Here is a 15,976-nt window from a genome sequence, read left to right on the forward strand (position 1 = left end):
TGCTTTTTTTTCTTACACAGACCGATGAGCTCTGTAAAAGAAATTGCAGTATGTACTGATGAGTTCCGATGTCTTGGATGGCAGGCTTCTGTTTAAATCAATGAGTGCAGAAAAAAAATCCTTTTTTTCATGGATTGTTGCTAAACATAACTAGTTAAAAGAAAATAGGCTTCCTTTTTTGTCCCCACCCCTCCAAAAAAAACTTGATGACAAATGGAAGTTAAATACAAAATACCAGACATACAGTGCATATATACAGATGACGTAGATAGACAGACACATGGATTACAATTGATCTGTTCTTGCTGACCAAATCTGACACACTTTTATGGAGAAAGCCTTATTAGGCTGATTTCTCCCTTTAAAATTGCATAGTAATCATTTCATTTGTAAGGGAGGGGGCAAGGAAACAGTATATTAATTGCTGTGCTCTTGTCACATAGTGTGGTTATATTTGCATGAAGTTGCACTTAGGAATAGAATGTCAAATCCAAAAAGAAGCATTGTTACAAACCTATAGGAAGGTAATAAACCTACTTATATGGGATTAAAGAGTATGAGGAATGGTATAGAACTGAGCACTTACAATGGATGCCATGTATATGGAGTAAAAAAATATTGTGACACATAAAGGAACAATGTCCGAAAACTTTATGGTCCTACAAAATATTTTTTTTTATCATTTATGCTTTGTGATACTTTGTTCCCTGTATTACATGCCATTGGTTTGCTATTAGAGGGCAGAGAAATCATTCAATAAATACAGAGTAGATTCTTAGTATGTTATGGATGTTAAAAAAAAAAAAAAAAAAATTATATATAGAGAGAGATGCTGATGGAACTTATGGATGTATATTGTGCAGGCCACGTATTGGATGGTATCCAATATCCATATACTGTAAGCAATTCAAACAGTTAATCTCTCGCCTTGCCGGTATCCTACTATTTCTCATACTTTTTTCAGGAGATAGTTTCTAGATAGTGTAATTTGAATTTGATTTTATCACTGGTAAACCTAGGACATTGTGCTTTTTATCTATGTTTTATTGTTTCACATAGCTGGAAGGGCACAATATCTTCTCTAACTTGAGTTCCAATGAGTATGAGCAAGTGTTGGAGATAATCCGAAAAGCCATTATTGCCACAGACCTTGCACTGTACTTTGGAAATAGGAAACATCTGGAAGAGCTTCACCAAACGGGGGCCCTCAACTTTAACAATCAAGTGCACAGGTAAAATAATGGGTATATTTTGGTCTTGACTTTATAGGGAGAAGGTGGCTCTTGTTAGGAAACAGTCACAGTTGTCAGTTGCAACACTTTAAACTGTTCCACCATTGATTCTCTTTAAGGATTCACCACTTTATGTCTAAATGTTTTTCAGCAAAGTATAACTTAGTTTATGTGCACATGGGTGGTGATAGGTTTCCTTTAATGCATAAACTTCAAAAGTTATTAGTGTTCATAGGCAAGGTTCCTTAGGAGCCTAGAGATGTACTTTTTATAAGCACCTCCGTTCGCAACAGTCACCTTTGGAAGTCGGTGCCAATGGACTAATTTCTACAGCTATGTATACGCACTCCCATAAATACAGTGTTTGTGTGTACATACAGCGGTTTAATCTCTGCAGGTTGTGCACACACACTATTCTCTATGAGAGTGCACATGTACAGCTGTAAAATGAGTCCCCTGGTACTGACTTCTACAAGGGATTGCGTGGAAATAGGGAGCTGGGTAAATATAAAAAATACATCACCAGACTCCACAGAACCAAGTCTATGAGCACCATGCCAAGTGTTGCCAGGCCTCTATGGCCCAGTTAGCAGCCCAGGTGAGGCTGTGTATGCAGTGTTGTGGTGTTAATAGAGGCACACTTGTGGGTCTTCTGGAAACTAAAGAGCAAGGCACTAACCTATGGAATATGTGTGTGGGGGGGCCTCCAGCATTGCATATGGATGTGATTTCTGCCAGAGTCTCTTGTATGTTCGCATGGACAATTCTAGCCAGCTGCTTAAGCACCCATGGGTGGCCAATGTGCTGCCCACTGTGGGTAGTAATGCCTTCTATAACATATTCCCAGCACATAAGTGACATTGTGGATTTAGGAATATTAAGTGCCTTCACAACTTAGGAAATTAAATGTCCCATCCTACTGGCACCCACTATCCTTCCTTATTCAGACTCTGATATTTCGTCATCTTGCCATGAGCACACTGGCCGGTGTTGAAACTCACTCTCAAGATACCACTTCACAAGTTGTACAGGGGTGCGCTTACTCAAGCCATCACCTAATGTAACATAATCAACTTACATCCTGCCATTCCATGACTTTGGCATGTCAGTGTGTAATATATGCACACAATGCATTTGGAAAGTCTTCAGACCCTTTCACTTTTTTTTTACATTCTTTTATAGTAACATAGTAACATAGTAACATAGTAACATAGTATGTAAGGCCGAATGAAGACATTGTCCATCTAGTCCAGCCTGTCTATCCTACTGTGTTGATCCAGAGGAAGGCAAAAAACCCCAAGGCCAGAAGTCAATTAGCCCTTTTGGGGAAAAAAATTCCTTCCCGACTCCCTAATGGCAATCAGACTGTTCCCTGGATCAACCCCTAATAGTTCCTACCTGCCTATATACCAGGATTGACACTTAACTTAATATTTATATCCTGTAATATCCTTCTTCTCCAGAAAGACATCAAGTCCCCTTTTAAACTCCTCTATGGATTTTGCCGCCACCACTTCCTCCGGTAGAGAGTTCCACAGTCTAACTGCTCTTACAGTAAAGAACCCCTTTCTGTGTTGGTGATGAAACCTGCTTTCCTCTAATCGTAGCGGATGTCCTCTTGTTACCGTTGCAGTCCTGGGTGTAAACAGATCGCGGGAGAGATCCTTGTATTGCCCCCTCATGTACTTATACATGGTTATTTGGTCGCCTCTTAACCTTCTTTTTTCTAGAGTAAATAGTCCCAATTTGGATAGCCTCTCTGGGTATTCCAGTCCCGTCATTCCATGTATTAGTTTAGTCGCTCTTCTTTGAACCCCCTCAAGCACTGTGACATCTTTCCTGAGCACCGGTGTCCAGAATTGTACGCAGTATTCCATGTGAGGTCTGACAAGTGCCTTATATAGTGGGAGGATAATGTTCTCGTCCTTCGCCCCTATTCCTCTTTTGATGCACCCCAAGACTTTATTTGCCTTTGCAGCGGCTGACTGGCATTGGTTACTCCAGTTTAGTCTATTATCCACTAATACCCCCAGATCCTTTTCCATATCACTTTTCCCTAGTGGTACCCCATTAAGTGAATATTCGTGACATCCGTTCCTCTTGCCCATGTGCATAGTCTTACATTTTTCAACATTGAACTTCATTTGCCATTTTTCTGCCCAAGCCCCCAGCTTATCCAGGTCCGTTTGTAGCCACATATTGTCCTCCGTTGCATTAATTACATTGTATAATTTTGTGTCATCTGCAAATATTGATATTTTGCTGTGCAGCCCCTCTATCAGGTCATTAATAAATATGTTGAACAGAGTGGGGCCTAATACTGAACCCTGTGGCACCCCGCTAGCGACTGTGGTCCAATCAGAGTACGAACCATTTATTACCACCCTCTGCTTTCTATCGTTGAGCCAATTTTTTACCCACTTACACACGTTTTCGCCCAGTCCGAGCTGCCTCATTTTGTATATTAGCCTATTATGTGGCACGGTGTCAAAGGCTTTAGAGAAGTCCAGATATACAAGATCAATAGATTCTCCCTGGTCCAGCTTAGAGCTTACTTCATCGTAGAAACTGATCAGATTTGTCTGACATGAGCGACCCTTCATGAATCCATGCTGGTGAGGAGTTATTCCCTTAATCTCCTTGAGGTACTCATCGATGGCGTCTCTCAGAATCCCCTCGAAAATTTTTCCCGTTACTGAAGTGAGACTTACTGGCCTGTAGTTACCAGGCTCACTTTTGCTCCCTTTTTTGTAGATTGGAACCACGTTGGCAATGCGCCAGTCCAATGGTACTACTCCGGTCTTGATAGTGTCTAGAAATATAAGGTATAGCGGCCTAGCTATCTCGTCACTTAGTTCCTTTAGTATCCTTGGGTGTAATCCATCAGGGCCCGGTGATTTATCAATTTTAGTTTTCTTTAGACGCTTCCGCACCTCCTCCTGCGTTAGGTATGAGATATTTTGTGAGGGGTTCGTTTTATTCCCCTGCTCCTCGTGTGGCATTTCCTTTTCTTTGGTGAACACACTTGAGAAGAAGCTGTTTAGTAGATTTGCTTTCCCTTCGTCATCATCAATGATTTCTCCTGCATTGTTTTTTAAAGGGCCAGCGCTCTCCCTGCAAATCCTTTTGCTGTTTATGTAGTTGAAAAATAGCTTCGGGTTGTTTCTGCTCTCCTTTGCGATCCGTCTTTCCGCTTCCTCTTTGGCAGTTTTAATCGTATCTTTGCATATTTTGTTTTTTTCCCTGTATGATTTTAGCGCTTCTTCGCTGCCTTGTTGCTTTAGTAGTTTGAACGCTTTCTTCTTTTCGTTTATTGCCCCTCGTACCGTCTTGTCGAGCCACATTGGTTTCCTTTTAGCTGAGTTACTTTTATTTTTGAAGGGAATGAACTGCTCACATGAGGCGATTAGGATCCTTTTGAACTTTTCCCATTTTTCCTCCGTACTGATATTTTTGAGGATGTTGTCCCAATTAATGTTACCGATAGTAGTTCTAAGCTCATCAAATTTTGCTTTACTAAAGTTTAGTCTCTTTGTTACTCCTTGATAAGGCATCCTATTGATTGACAGCTGGAAGTTGATTATATTGTGGTCGCTGTTCCCCAAGTGCCCCTCAACCTGCACCCCCTTTATACGTTCCGGTTTGTTAGTTAGCACTAGGTCCAGAATGGCTTTCCCTCTTGTTGGTTCCTGCACAAGTTGGTTCAGGTAATTGTCTTTAATTACTCTCTGTCTTTATGTTGTAGCCTTGCGCAAATTAAAAGAAAATTTTAAGTTTTTCTCCATCATTGTGCACTAAACATTCCATAATGACAAAGTGAGAACAGAATGTTAGGAATCTTTGTAAATGTAAACATTTTAAAAATCAAGACTAACATTTTTCATTGACGTAAGTAATTTAGCTCCATTAGCCTCCCATTTCTCTTGATCATCTCTGAGATGTTTCTAAACCTTAATTGGAGCCCAACTTTGGTAAATTCAAGTGATCGGACATAATTTTAACCCCCCCCCCCCCCCCCCCCCACACACACACACACACCCTCCTCTCCCTTCCCACCAGCAGTTTAGAATGAGCTCTGTTTTTTCTGCAGGAAAAGGACATTAAAGCTTTGGGCAAACTCGGCTCATTCTACTTTAACCGGGTGTACCTCCGGCTCTATCAGGGCTACTGATATGCTGTTGGTATCATTTTAAAGCTAAGCTTCTTGGCTTTACTCATTCATTTTGGTAGTCCTTACAGAACCAAAGCTACAGCAGCTTGAAATGGGATTGGGAATGCTGAATTTACAGCTTTCACTTTTCAGTCAGTATGTCCCGAGGAGAGATGGAGGGGAGGTGGAACAAGCAGGTAGCAGAGAAGATCTATGATTCTGTATATTTCTCTATCCCAGGTTAGAGGGGCACATGAATTTTTGTCCATTATCACCCGCCCATCAATCAGAGATCATATTTGCTTTATGACTGTCACATATGGGTTTTTCCCATAAAAGGAGTGAAATGATGAGGGCTTGCTTAACTAATCACTCCTCTATGCTGTGTAACCCCGCAGATACTGCAGTTATTACTGACTGTGGCATCCAAATGTCTTTACAGAAAACAAATGTAAAAACCCTTTTCCTCTTACACAAGGCTTTAAATATTGAAAAAATTAAAAGAACAAAAAAAACCACATTCGTATCGTCATATTTATAACAACCTGCACTATAAAATATTACATTCTTTATCCAGCACAGTAAATTCAGTAGAAGAAAAAAAAGACAAAGTAGCAGTTTACTGATCATCTCCCTTCCCCAAAACAGGAATAGAAAATGATTAAACAGTTGTATCTACCTCAAAATGGCATCAATAAAACCTACAAGTTGTTCTTCAAAAGCAGGCCTGATACAGCTCTGTCACTAAAGAATAAAAATGCTTTGGTCCTGGAATGTGGTGCGACAGTTTTTTGGGGTTTTTTTGTGTAAAGAAAAAAAAAGTGTTTATAGTTGCAAGAGTGGTAAAATATAATAAAACCTCTAGGAATTTGGCATTGTCACAATTATAATGACCTGTAGACTAAAGGTAACATCATATTTATACCACTCTGAACGCCATAAAAATAAGTTGCAAAAGACAGTGATGAAATTGCTTTTTTTTTCCATTACCCCTCAGCAAACGAAAAGTAATAAGTTATTCAATAGATCTGTACCCACAATTGGTAACTATAAAAATTAGAACTCATCCTGCAAAATACAAGGTGTCCTACAGCTACATTGATGAGTTATGATCACTGGAACACAAAAGAGGATGTGATTTGTTGGTTCTTAAGGCTAAAATTAGTTATGTCACTTAAGGGGGTTAAAATGTACTTAAAGGGACTAGATCACCATTTTTTTTAATTAATTAAAACCAGATCGAAAATAACATAAGAAAAATGGAATGAGTTTCTCTGACTGTAGAATTTTTAATTCTGTTGTCTATACATGACTATGGGAGCTGCCATCATTCCTGAGTTATATTCAGGAAATATCAGCCTTTTAGACTCCGTGGTCAGTGTCAAAATTCTTAAATGCAGAAATGTGATTTACGTAATAGGCCATTTTTTTGATGACACATTCCCTTTAACCCCTTGAGTGGCAGGTTTCCTACCACCCTGTCGTGCCCACCAGGGCAGGTTTTTTAAAATGGTCTAATCATTGAATTTCAACTAGTTTTGCAGTTGCGTCTCAAGAGCCATAACTTTTTCATTTTTCCATTGACATGGCCATATGAGGGCTTGTTTTTTGCGGGACAAGTTGTGATTTTTTAAACAGGGGGGAGGAAAAAAAGAAATGGGGAAAAAAGAAAAAAGGGGCCATGTCATTAAGGGGTTAAATAATGTATTAACTTCCTTCTCTGGGTCATTACGACGCACATGGATACCACAAGTGTGATTGTATTTTTGATTTTTTACAAAGTAAAGGGAGACAAGTGTTTTTTTTATTATTTTTTTTATTTTTTTACTTTTTTTTTTTTAAATTTTTTAAAAATTTTTTATTTTTTTTTGTCCCTTTAGGGGACTTCCACAGGGACCCATCAGGACCCCTGATCACATTCCAGGGGTCCGATGGTGACAGCCCTTTACATGCTGCAGTGACAGCCCTTTACATGCTGCAGTCACATAGACTGCAGCATGTAAAGGGTTAACACAGCAGAGATTGGAGGTTTTCTCTGATCTCTGCTGTAAGAGCTAGTACCTAGCTGTCCTCTGACAGCTAACAACCAGCTCTCCCTGCCACAGAGACCATCGGCTTGCTTCTGACAAGCCGATGGTCTCTATGGCAACCTGTAAACAAAGCAGGAGGTTGCCGACATGTCGGCAATATCTTCTGCTGGTTTTTCAAAGCCCTTGCACTGCTCTGTGTGGGTCTGTGCAGGCAGAGCACACTGTCACAGCTTGTGGCATTGTGCTCTGCAGCTCCCATAGTGATACATAGCCCGGAAATCTTCCGGGCTATGTTGCTATGAGCAGTGGAGCTCGTCACGGAACTTTTCCGGGCGTGCCACTCAAGGGGTTAAGGTGACTACATCAAATCTATTTACAAGAGACATTAGTTCAAAATCTACAATGAAAAAAAGTTATGTTAAAATTGGAAAAACCCTCCCAAAAATGTAACTGTTGGGGGGAAAGGAGTTAAAAGACACACCCCTGTCTATATAAGTTCTCCTCTGGGAGGAGCATGCATGGCCTTATAAATCTCCTCACTTACCCTCCTAGGTGTCACCACACACCTTCTAGGTGCTCTCCTTAAGGACAGACGATAACCCTCCTGACCCACGTCATAGGCCTCTCACTAGCCAAATCCGAAACCTACTGCACACTGATGAGGGGCAAAATCCCTGAAACAGCTGTCTGTGTATGGATTGTGGCTTGGTTTTCAATTCCCAATCATTGTTTTAAAGACTTTTTTAAAGAGTCTGACAATGATTTGAAGGAATCCTGCCATCCAATAGGTGGCGCTGCAGAGGTATTGTTCCATCTCTCTTATACAATAATAGTAATCATGTGCCAATGCGAATAAACTGAAACTTGCCTGCTCTCACAGTGAGTGGCTGGGCTCTTTCTGCCTGCTGTCCCTGGTCTGCCACCGGTAGCACAATCTTAATGACGTCACATTGCCTTGTGTGCTGCTTTGCATGCTCCAGACATCTGGCATGCCATGGATCTAAAAAGCAGCACTATGGTGCTCTCTTCTGGCACTGGAATCTGGGCAGGCCTGGACAAAGTTACACACCTTACAACCACAATTGTTACAGTACTAACATGTAGTATACAATTCATATTGGCTTGTGTGTGTTACTGTAATTTTTGCATTAGTAAGCTTAATTTGGATCTTGTGTTTTGTTTCAGGGATCGTTTAATAGGTTTATTGATGACGGCATGTGATCTTTGCTCTGTAACAAAATTATGGCCTGTGACTAGGATGATCGCTGATGATATATATGCTGAATTCTGGGCAGAGGTACATTTTTGGAAATAAGTGCATGGAGAACACTTGGAAGTGAGTGCATGTAGAGTAGCAAAAGGACATGACATGGCCATCACTTTTACTCTATGCATACTGTGTATACAGTATGTGCCTCCTAAGTAGAAATGATCCGAGGTATGTACAGTATCACGTCCTCCTTATGAAATGGGCAGACTTTGTATGGAATAATGGGAAACTCCACTCTTACTACACAGTCTAGGCCAGTGGTGCCAGAGGCGGCACACAGAGCCCTCCCTACTGGCTACCCTGTCGGTATTCACTCACAGCACTGCTAGCCACACTGATCCCGGCGCACACTGTGACGTCAGTGTGCAGCCGGGATCCTCCCCCTCCTCTTAGGTTCCGCGAGAGCAGGGGGAAGAGGCATCCGGCAGCACACTGACGTCACAGTGTGCACCGGGATCATCGCCGAGCAGAAGAGGAGCAGAGCTTCCAGGAGGAGGAGGGGGTAAGTATGTGGGTCTTGGGGGGGGGGGGGGGGGGGGGCGCTGTGGGGTGTCACTAATGCACTGCGGGCCGCTGTGGGGTGTCACTAATGAACTGGGGGCCACTGTGGGGTGTCACTAATGCACTGCGGGCCACTGTGGGGTGTCACTAATGCACTGCGGGCCACTGTGGGGTGTCACTAATGAACTGGGGGCCACTGTGGGGTGTCACTAATGAACTGGGGGCCACTGTGGGGTGTCACTATTATATTGGGGTCCGCTGTGGGGTGTCGTCATTATACTGGGAGCCTCTGTGGGGTGTCGCTAATGCACTAGGGGCTGCTGTGGGGGTGTCACTAATACACTGAGGGGTTGCTATGGGGGTGTCACTAATACACTGGGGGCTGCTGTGGGGGTGTCACTAATACACTGGGGGCTGCTGTGGGGTGTTACTAATACACTGGAGGCCGCTGTGGAGTGTCACTAATACACTGGAGGCCGCTGTGGAGTGTCACTAATACACTGGAGGCCGCTGTGGAGTGTCACTAATACACTGGAGGCCGCTGTGGAGTGTCACTAATACACTGGAGGCCGCTGTGGAGTGTCACTAATACACTGGGGGCCTCTGTGTGGTGTCACTAATGCACTGGGGGCTGCTGTGGGGTGTCACTAATGCACTGGGGGCCGCTGTGGGGTGTTACTAATGCACTGGGGGCCACTGTTGGGGATCACTAATGCACTGGGGGCCGCTGTGGGGTGTAACTATTATCGCTGGGGCCATTGGGGGGGGGTGTCAGTATTATCGCTGGAGGTGTCACTATTACCGCTGGGGCCGCTGTGGGGGCGGGTCTCTATTACCGCTGGGGCCGCTGTGGGGTGGTGGTCACTATCATCGCTGGGGCCGGTCACTATTATTGCTGGGGTATGTTTACATGTGGCGGAAATGGGCAGGGCTGTTTCAAAATAGACAGGGTGCAGATTTTGACAGCTTTTTGGATGCGGAAATGCTGAAGAATTCTGCTGAGGACATTCTGCAGTATTTCCACATCCAAAAAGCAGTCAAAATCTGCACGCTATCTATCTTGGGGCGGCCATGTCCTTTTTAGAATGAGGGGGGTAAAATCCTACGTCGTGATAAGCCCCACCCCCTGACGTGTTGGCATTTTGCGATAGATAAGTGGGTTTTGAGTTGCAGTTTGGGCACTATGTCTCTAAAAAGTTCGCCATCGCTGGTCTAGGCACTGTTAGGATAATTTATAAATTAGACATTTATCCTTTTTTTTTACATTTGGAAAAATCAGGTGATATTTAAACGTTTTTTTGTTGCAACTTTTTGTATATTCTCATTGTGGTCTGGTTTTGTAGATTACATTACATAGGTTTCTCAACTGCAGCAATTTTCCAGATTAGTGCGCATGTTAGAGGTAATAAAATGACAGCCTGCTTTATTTTTATGGAATACATTTATTTCTTTTTTAAAGGGTGATGAAATGAAAAGGCTTGGTATTTCACCAATTCCAATGATGGACAGAGATAAGAAGGATGAAATTCCTCAGGGGCAGGTAATTTATTCTAAATTAGAAAAATGACTGACATTTTTGCTTTAAAACTATTGAGTTTGTGTTATTTTTATAGTCATATTAATTATTCTTTTCTAATTTGCAACTCTTAATCGCATACAATTTTTACATGTAAATTAACCATTTGCCACCCAAGCCAGTTTAAGCCTATGTGATCAACCCCAATTTTTCAAATCTGACATGTGACTTTATGTGGTAATGACTTTGGAATGCTGTTACTTATTCAAGTGATTCTCTGATTCTTTTTGTAACCTGTCTTATTTTATACCCATGGTAAATTTTAGTCGGTGTGTTTTTGCATTTATTTAGAAAAAAAATCTAGGTAGATTTGGAAAAATCTTTTTTTTCTTCAAAATTTGACACTTTCTGCCTGTAAGACAAATAGTCATACCGCACTAAATAGTTAATAACTAGAGATGAGCGAACACCAAAATGTTCGGGTGTTCGTTATTCGGAACGAACTTCCCGTGATGCTCGAGGGTTCGTTTCGAACAACGAACCCCATTGAAGTCAATGGGCGACCAGAACATTTTTGTATTTCGCCGATGCTCGCTAAGGTTTTCATGTGTGAAAATCTGGGCAATTCAGGAAAGTGATGGGAATGACACAGTGACGGATAGGGCAGGCGAGGGGCTACGTGTTGGGCTGCATCTCAAGTTCACAGGTCCCACTATTAAGCCACAATACCGGCAAGAGTGGGCCCCCCCCCCTCCCAACAACTTTTACTTCTGAAAAGCCCTCATTAGCATGGCATACCTTTGCTAAGCACCACACTACCTCCAACAAAGCACAATCACTGCCTGCATGACACTCCACTGACACTTCTCCTGGGTTACATGCTGCCCAACCGCCCCCCCTCCCCCCCACAGCGCACACCAAAGTGTCCCTGGGCAGCCTTCAGCTGCCCTCATGCCACACCACGCTCATGTCTATTTAGAATTGCGTCTGCCATGACGAGGGACCGCAGGCACACACTGCAGAGGGTTGGCACGGCTAGGCAGCGACCCTCTTTAAAAGTGGTGGAGCGATAGCCCACAATGCTGTACAGAAGCAATGAGAAATAGAATCCTGTGCCACCGCCATCAGGAGCTGCACACGTGGGCATAGCAATGGGGAACCTATGTGCCACACACTATTCATTCTGTCAAGGTGTCTGCATGCCCCAGTCAGACCGGGCTTTTTAATTCATAGACACAGGCAGGTACAACTCCCTATTGTGAAGTCCCTGTCGACCCACAGCATGGGTGGCTCCCTGGAACCCACCGGCGGTACACAGAAATATCCCATTGCATTGCCCAACACAGCTGAGGTAGTAATGTCGTGCTTAATGCAGGTGGGCTTCGGCCCACACTGCATGCCCCAGTCTGACTGGGGTTCTTTATAAGTGTACAGATGTAGTAAAAACTCCGTGTGCACCTACAGCATGGGTGGGTGCCAGGAAGCCACCGGCGGTACATAGAAATATCCCATTGCATTGCCCAACACAGCTGAGGTAGTAATGTTGTGCTTAACCCTTTCCAATCCAATTTGTATATGGTTTTCCTAGGGGGCTTACTCTTTTTCTGCTGTTATACAACGGCGCTATATGCTGGCTAAAGCCAGTACTGCATGAGCTGACACGTAGGATAGGCTCCGACAGCAGAGAGGCTGGCAATATACAGTAAGAGAACCCCGACGGACGTCTACCAACAACGGAGCTGTACAGCCTTAAACCCTAATGTCTTCACAGGTCACACAGTGGACTGGAAAGGGTTAATGCAGGTGGGCTTCGGCCCACACTGCATGCCCCAGTCAGACTGGGGTTCTTTACAAGTGGACACATGTAGGTTAAACTCCCTGTGGACCCACTGCCTGGGTGGGTGCCAGGAAGCCACCGGCGGTACATAGAAATATCCCATTGCATTGCCCAACACAGCTGAGGTAGTAATGTCGTGCGTAATACAGGTGGGCTTCGGCCCACACTGCATGCCCCAGTCAGACGGGTTCTTTAGAAGTGTACAGATGTATTAAAAACTCAGTGTGCACCTACAGCATGGGTGGCTCCCTGGAACCCACCGGCGGTACACAAAAATATCCCATTGCATTGCCCAACACAGCTGAGGTAGTAATGTCGTGCTTAATGCAGGTGGGCTTCGGCCCACACTGCATGCCCCAGTCAGACTGGGGTTCTTTACAAGTGGACACATGTAGGTTAAACTCCCTGTGGACCCACTGCCTGGGTGGGTGCCAGGAAGCCACCGGCGGTACATAGAAATATCCCATTGCATTGCCCAACACAGCTGAGGCAGTAATGTCGTGCTTAATGCAGGTGGGCTTCGGCCCACACTGCATGCCCCAGTCAGACTGGGGTTCTTTACAAGTGGACACATGTAGGTTAAACTCCCTGTGGACCCACTGCCTGGGTGGGTGCCAGGAAGCCACCGGCGGTACATAGAAATATCCCATTGCATTGCCCAACACAGCTGAGGTAGTAATGTCGTGCGTAATACAGGTGGGCTTCGGCCCACACTGCATGCCCCAGTCAGACGGGTTCTTTAGAAGTGTACAGATGTATTAAAAACTCAGTGTTCACCTACAGCATGGGTGGCTCCCTGGAACCCACCGGCGGTACATAAAAATATCCCATTGCATTGCCCAACACAGCTGAGGTAACGTCAGCTGTAATGCAGGTGGGCTAAAAATTAATTTGATTACACTGTAGGCGAGGGCCCACAAAAATTGCTGTATCAACAGTACTAATGTACATCCCAAAAATTGGCCATGGCCAGCCAAGAGGGCAGGTGAAACCCATTAATCGCTTTGGTTAATGTGGCTTAAGTGGTAACTAGGCCTGGAGGCAGCCCAGTGTAACGAAAAATTGGTTCAAGTTAAAGTTCCAATGCTTTTAAGCGCATTGAAACTTATAAAAATTGTTCTGAAAAATTATTTGAGTGAGCCTTGTGGCCCTAAGAAAAATTGCCCGTTCAGCGTGATTACGTGAGGTTTCAGGAGGAGGAGCAGGAGGAGGAGGAGGAGGAATATTAGACACAGATTGATGAAGCAGAAATGTCCCCGTTTTGGATGGTGAGAGAGAACGTAGCTTCCATCCGCGGGTGCAGCCTACGTATTGCTTACGTATCGCTGCTGTCCGCTGGTGGAGAACAGAAGTCTGGGGAAATCCAGCCTTTGTTCATCTTGATGAGTGTTAGCCTGTCGGCACTGTCGGTTGACAAGCGGCTACGCTTATCTGTGATGATTCCCCCAGCCGCACTAAACACCCTCTCCGACAACACGCTAGCCGCAGGACAAGCAAGCACCTCCAGGGCATACAGCGCTAGTTCAGGCCACATGTCCAGCTTCGACACCCAGTAGTTGTAGGGGGCAGAGGCGTCACCAAGGATGGTCGTGCGATCCGCTACGTACTCCCTCACCATCCTTTTACAGTGCTCCCGCCGACTCAGCCGTGACTGGGGAGCGGTGACACAGTCTTGGTGGGGAGCCATAAAGCTGGCCAGGCCCTTAAAGACTGTTGCACTGCCTGGGATGTACATGCTGCTCGATCTACGCACATCCCCTGCTACCTTGCCCTCGGTACTGCGCCTTCTGCCACTAGCGCTGTCGGCTGGGAATTTTACCATCAGCTTGTCCGCAAGGGTCCTGTGGTATAGCAACACTCTCGAACCCCTTTCCTCTTCGGGAATCAGAGTGGGCAGGTTCTCCTTATACCGTGGATCGAGCAGTGTGTACACCCAGTAATCCGTAGTGGCCAGAATGCGTGCAACGCGAGGGTCACGAGAAAGGCATCCTAACATGAAGTCAGCCATGTGTGCCAGGGTACCTGTACGCAACACATGGCTGTCTTCACTAGGAAGATCACTTTCAGGATCCTCCTCCTCCTCCTCCTCCTCCTCCTCAGGCCATACACGCTGAAAGGATGACAGGCAATCAGCCGGTGTACCGTCAGCAGCGGCCCAAGCTGTCTCTTCCCCCTCCTCCTCATCCTCCTCATGCTCCTCCTCCTCCTCCTGTACACGCTGAGAAATAGACAGGAGGGTGCCCTGACTATCCAGCGGCATACTGTCTTCCCCCGCCCCCGTTTCCGAGCGCAAAGCAGCTGCCTTTATGGTTTGCAGGGAATTTCTCAAGATGCATAGCAGAGGAATGGTGACGCTAATGATTGTAGCATCGCCGCTCACCACCTGGGTAGACTCCTCAAAATTACCAAGGACATGGCAGATGTCTGCCAACCAGGCCCACTCTTCTGAAAGGAATTGAGGAGGCTGACTCCCACTGCGCCGCCCATGTTGGAGTTGGTATTCGACTATAGCTCTACGTTGTTCATAGAGCCTGGCCAACATGTGGAGCGTAGAGTTCCACCGTGTGGGCACGTCGCACAGCAGTCGGTGCACTGGCAGCTTAAAGTGATGTTGCAGGGTGCGCAGGGTGGCAGCGTCCGTGTGGGACTTGCGGAAATGTGCGCAGAGCCGGCGCGCCTTTACGAGCAGGTCTGACAAGCGTGGGTAGCTTTTCAGAAAGCGCTGAACCACCAAATTAAAGACGTGGGCCAGGCATGGCACGTGCGTGAGGCTGCCAAGCTGCAGAGCCGCCACCAGGTTACGCCCGTTGTCACACACGACCATGCCCGGTTGGAGGCTCAGCGGCGCAAGCCAGCGGTCGGTCTGCTCTGTCAGACCCTGCAGCAGTTCGTGGGCCGTGTGCCTCTTATCGCCTAAGCTGAGTAGTTTCAGCACGGCCTGCTGACGCTTGCCCACCGCTGTGCTGCCACACCGCGCGACACCGACTGCTGGCGACATGCTGCTGCTAACACATCTTGATTGCGAGACAGAGGAGGAGGAGGAGGAGGAGGGTGCTTTAGTGGAGGAAGCATACACCTCCGCAGATACCAGCACCGAGCTGGGGCCCGCAATTCTGGGGGTGGGTAGGACGTGAGCGGTCCCAGGCTCTGACTCTGTCCCAGCCTCCACTAAATTCACCCAATGTGCCGTCAGGGAGATGTAGTGGCCCTGCCCGCCTGTGCTTGTCCACGTGTCCGTAGTTAAGTGGACCGTGGCAGTAACCGCGTTGGTGAGGGCGCGCACAATGTTGCGGGAGACGTGGTCGTGCAGGGCTGGGACGGCACATCGGGAAAAGTAGTGGCGACTGGGAACTGAGTAGCGCGGGGCCGCCGCCTCCATGATACTTTTGAAGGACTCAGTTTCCACAACCCTATACGGCAGCATCTCAAGGCTGATGAAT

General features: G+C 45.6%; 1 protein-coding gene across 2 annotated transcripts in view; it reads left to right on the forward strand.

The window, feature by feature from the left end:
- PDE10A (phosphodiesterase 10A) overlaps positions 1-15,976 on the forward strand; it is a 403,589-nt gene that overhangs the window by 372,456 nt on the left and 15,157 nt on the right. For both annotated transcript variants that reach the window (XM_066605416.1, XM_066605417.1), the window contains 3 exons: positions 1,060-1,232; positions 8,598-8,709; positions 10,643-10,723. In XM_066605416.1, coding sequence (XP_066461513.1) covers positions 1,060-1,232; positions 8,598-8,709; positions 10,643-10,723 — 366 coding nt within the window. The remainder of the gene's footprint in view (positions 1-1,059; positions 1,233-8,597; positions 8,710-10,642; positions 10,724-15,976) is intronic.

Source organism: Eleutherodactylus coqui, chromosome 1 (genome assembly GCF_035609145.1).
Source record: "Eleutherodactylus coqui strain aEleCoq1 chromosome 1, aEleCoq1.hap1, whole genome shotgun sequence".
Taxonomy (NCBI): Eukaryota; Metazoa; Chordata; class Amphibia; order Anura; family Eleutherodactylidae; genus Eleutherodactylus; species Eleutherodactylus coqui.